The sequence below is a fragment of the Ixodes scapularis genome, unplaced genomic scaffold (genome assembly GCF_016920785.2).
Source record: "Ixodes scapularis isolate PalLabHiFi unplaced genomic scaffold, ASM1692078v2 PGA_scaffold2__306_contigs__length_199485367, whole genome shotgun sequence".
Taxonomy (NCBI): Eukaryota; Metazoa; Arthropoda; class Arachnida; order Ixodida; family Ixodidae; genus Ixodes; species Ixodes scapularis.
The window spans coordinates 17,494,546-17,496,461 of NW_024609857.1; the positions used below are offsets into that span (position 1 = coordinate 17,494,546).

The 1,916-nt window shown below is 44.8% G+C and overlaps 1 protein-coding gene across 1 annotated transcript; it reads left to right on the forward strand.

The window, feature by feature from the left end:
- The first annotated feature begins 615 nt into the window (after positions 1-615).
- On the forward strand, positions 616-1,632 carry LOC121836338. Its single transcript, XM_042291220.1, has one exon. It carries the CDS (start codon positions 616-618, stop codon positions 1,630-1,632), a length of 1,017 nt encoding a protein of 338 aa, XP_042147154.1.
- Positions 1,633-1,916: the final 284 nt, after the last annotated feature.

The following is a 1,916-nucleotide window of genomic DNA, read 5'->3' on the forward strand; positions in this document are numbered from 1 at the left end:
TTTACTAGGCATCACTTCGGGATACAAATTTAACAAAACGAAATTTGGGCAATGCACTTTGAAGTCGGGAATTGTACTTTCCTCGGAAAGCAGCAGAAAAGAATACTTTAAAGTACAAGTACGTACTCAGAGAATGTACCCCAAGTAAAGTACAAGTTTCCTAAACCTAATTTAAGTAGTACTTTAAGTACAATGCGCTTAAAGTACTTCCCAACACTGGCCGCAGACGTGTTCAGCAGGACGCTACGTGCTTGTGCGTGAGTAAGTACTCACGCACGAGCACGCAAGTGTTTTTGTGAGACTGAGTAAATTGTATGTATGCTTTCTTTGTGAATAAACTTATTATTATTATTATTATTATTATTATTATTATTATTATTATTATTAATATTATTATTATTATAGAAGAAGAAGAAGTTCCCAAAAGCGGCCGTTGCATCTTAACTGCTCTGCAAATTTCAACTGGCAATCACTACATCTCGAGACATATGAACCCAGTGATCATTCACGGACTCAAGTGAAACGCCGACTTCATCAAAAGCAGAAGCCTTGCTCGAACTTCGTTCACTACACCTTGTTCGGACGCCGGCTCCATCGGTAAGCCTACTACCCGCAATGAATTCTCTCGGTGACTGTTCGGTGTGCTTGAAACCTGTCCCATCTGATGGTAAATTCATGACGTGCGGTGCCTGCAAGAGTCTTTACCACTTGGGGTCTTGTGCCGGAATAAAAGAATCAACCTTCGGCGCGATGGGCCAAGAAAGAAGAGAGAAATGGCGCTGTCGGTCTTGCCGTTCTGCCGACTCCAGTTCGACGCAGGGAAATGTGTCTGAGGAACCTCAAGGCATCTGTGCATCCGAGGAACTTCTCAGCGCGGTCAATACCAAGTTGGACTTATTGGTCTCTCTCAAGGCGAACGTCGACACTCTCCTCACACTTCCTTCCAAGGTCGATGAGCTGCTAACTTTGAAGCCGGCAGTTCAATGCCTGCAAGAAACAGTCAAGACACTTCAACAATCTATTGACGACCTTTCATTGAAGTATGACTCGGTGCTTGCTAAGGCAACCGAAAACGAAAAGAACACCGAAGCACTCCAGGTCCGGTTGGCTGAGGTGTGCAGTGTTGTGGACGAACAATCGCGTACTATCCAGCGACTGCAGGGAGACTTGAACCACTTGGAGCAGCGGAGTCGGTCGACAAACCTGGAAATCCACGGACTGCCATGCCACAAGGATGAAAACTTGGAACGAATCATCGCCGATCTTGGAGACAAATTAGATTTGCCTCCACTCCAAGCAGGAGACGTCCTTGCCATCCACCGTCTTGCAACGAAGCCCGGCCCTGCGCCCCCAGTTTTGATAAGGTTTGCGTCCGTGAAGGTGTACGATGAATGGATGAGCCGTCGCGTACGATTGAGCTCACTTTATAATTCATTTAAACTGCCGAAGGTTTACTTTAACGAAAACCTGACTCGAGCAAACAGAGAATTATTCTGGATGGCCAGGTCAAAAGCCAAGGAGGTGCTATTTAAATATGTCTGGGTAAAGGGAGGGAAAATTTTTGCGAAAAAAGAACAAGGCTCAGCGCTAGTCAGGGTAAACACAATCAACGACCTTGAGAATATAAGCTAAAGTAATGTCGACAAATTTTCAAGAATGTGGAGATTTCAAGGTTTTCAAACAGGGGCTCAATATAAAGAGCCAACTTTTCTTGGTATTACACGTGAACATTAGAAGCATAAGGTAATATTGGAGCCTCTTCAACCTTCCTGTTAAGGACGTGACAGCAAACACGGACATTTTTGTACTTACCGAGACTAATGTGTCTGAGGATTGGTGGGATCTGTTTAAATTAGCTGGCTATAATTCCTTCTGGTTTTCGCGGTCAAATGTGGGGGGTGGGGGGATCGCGGTTT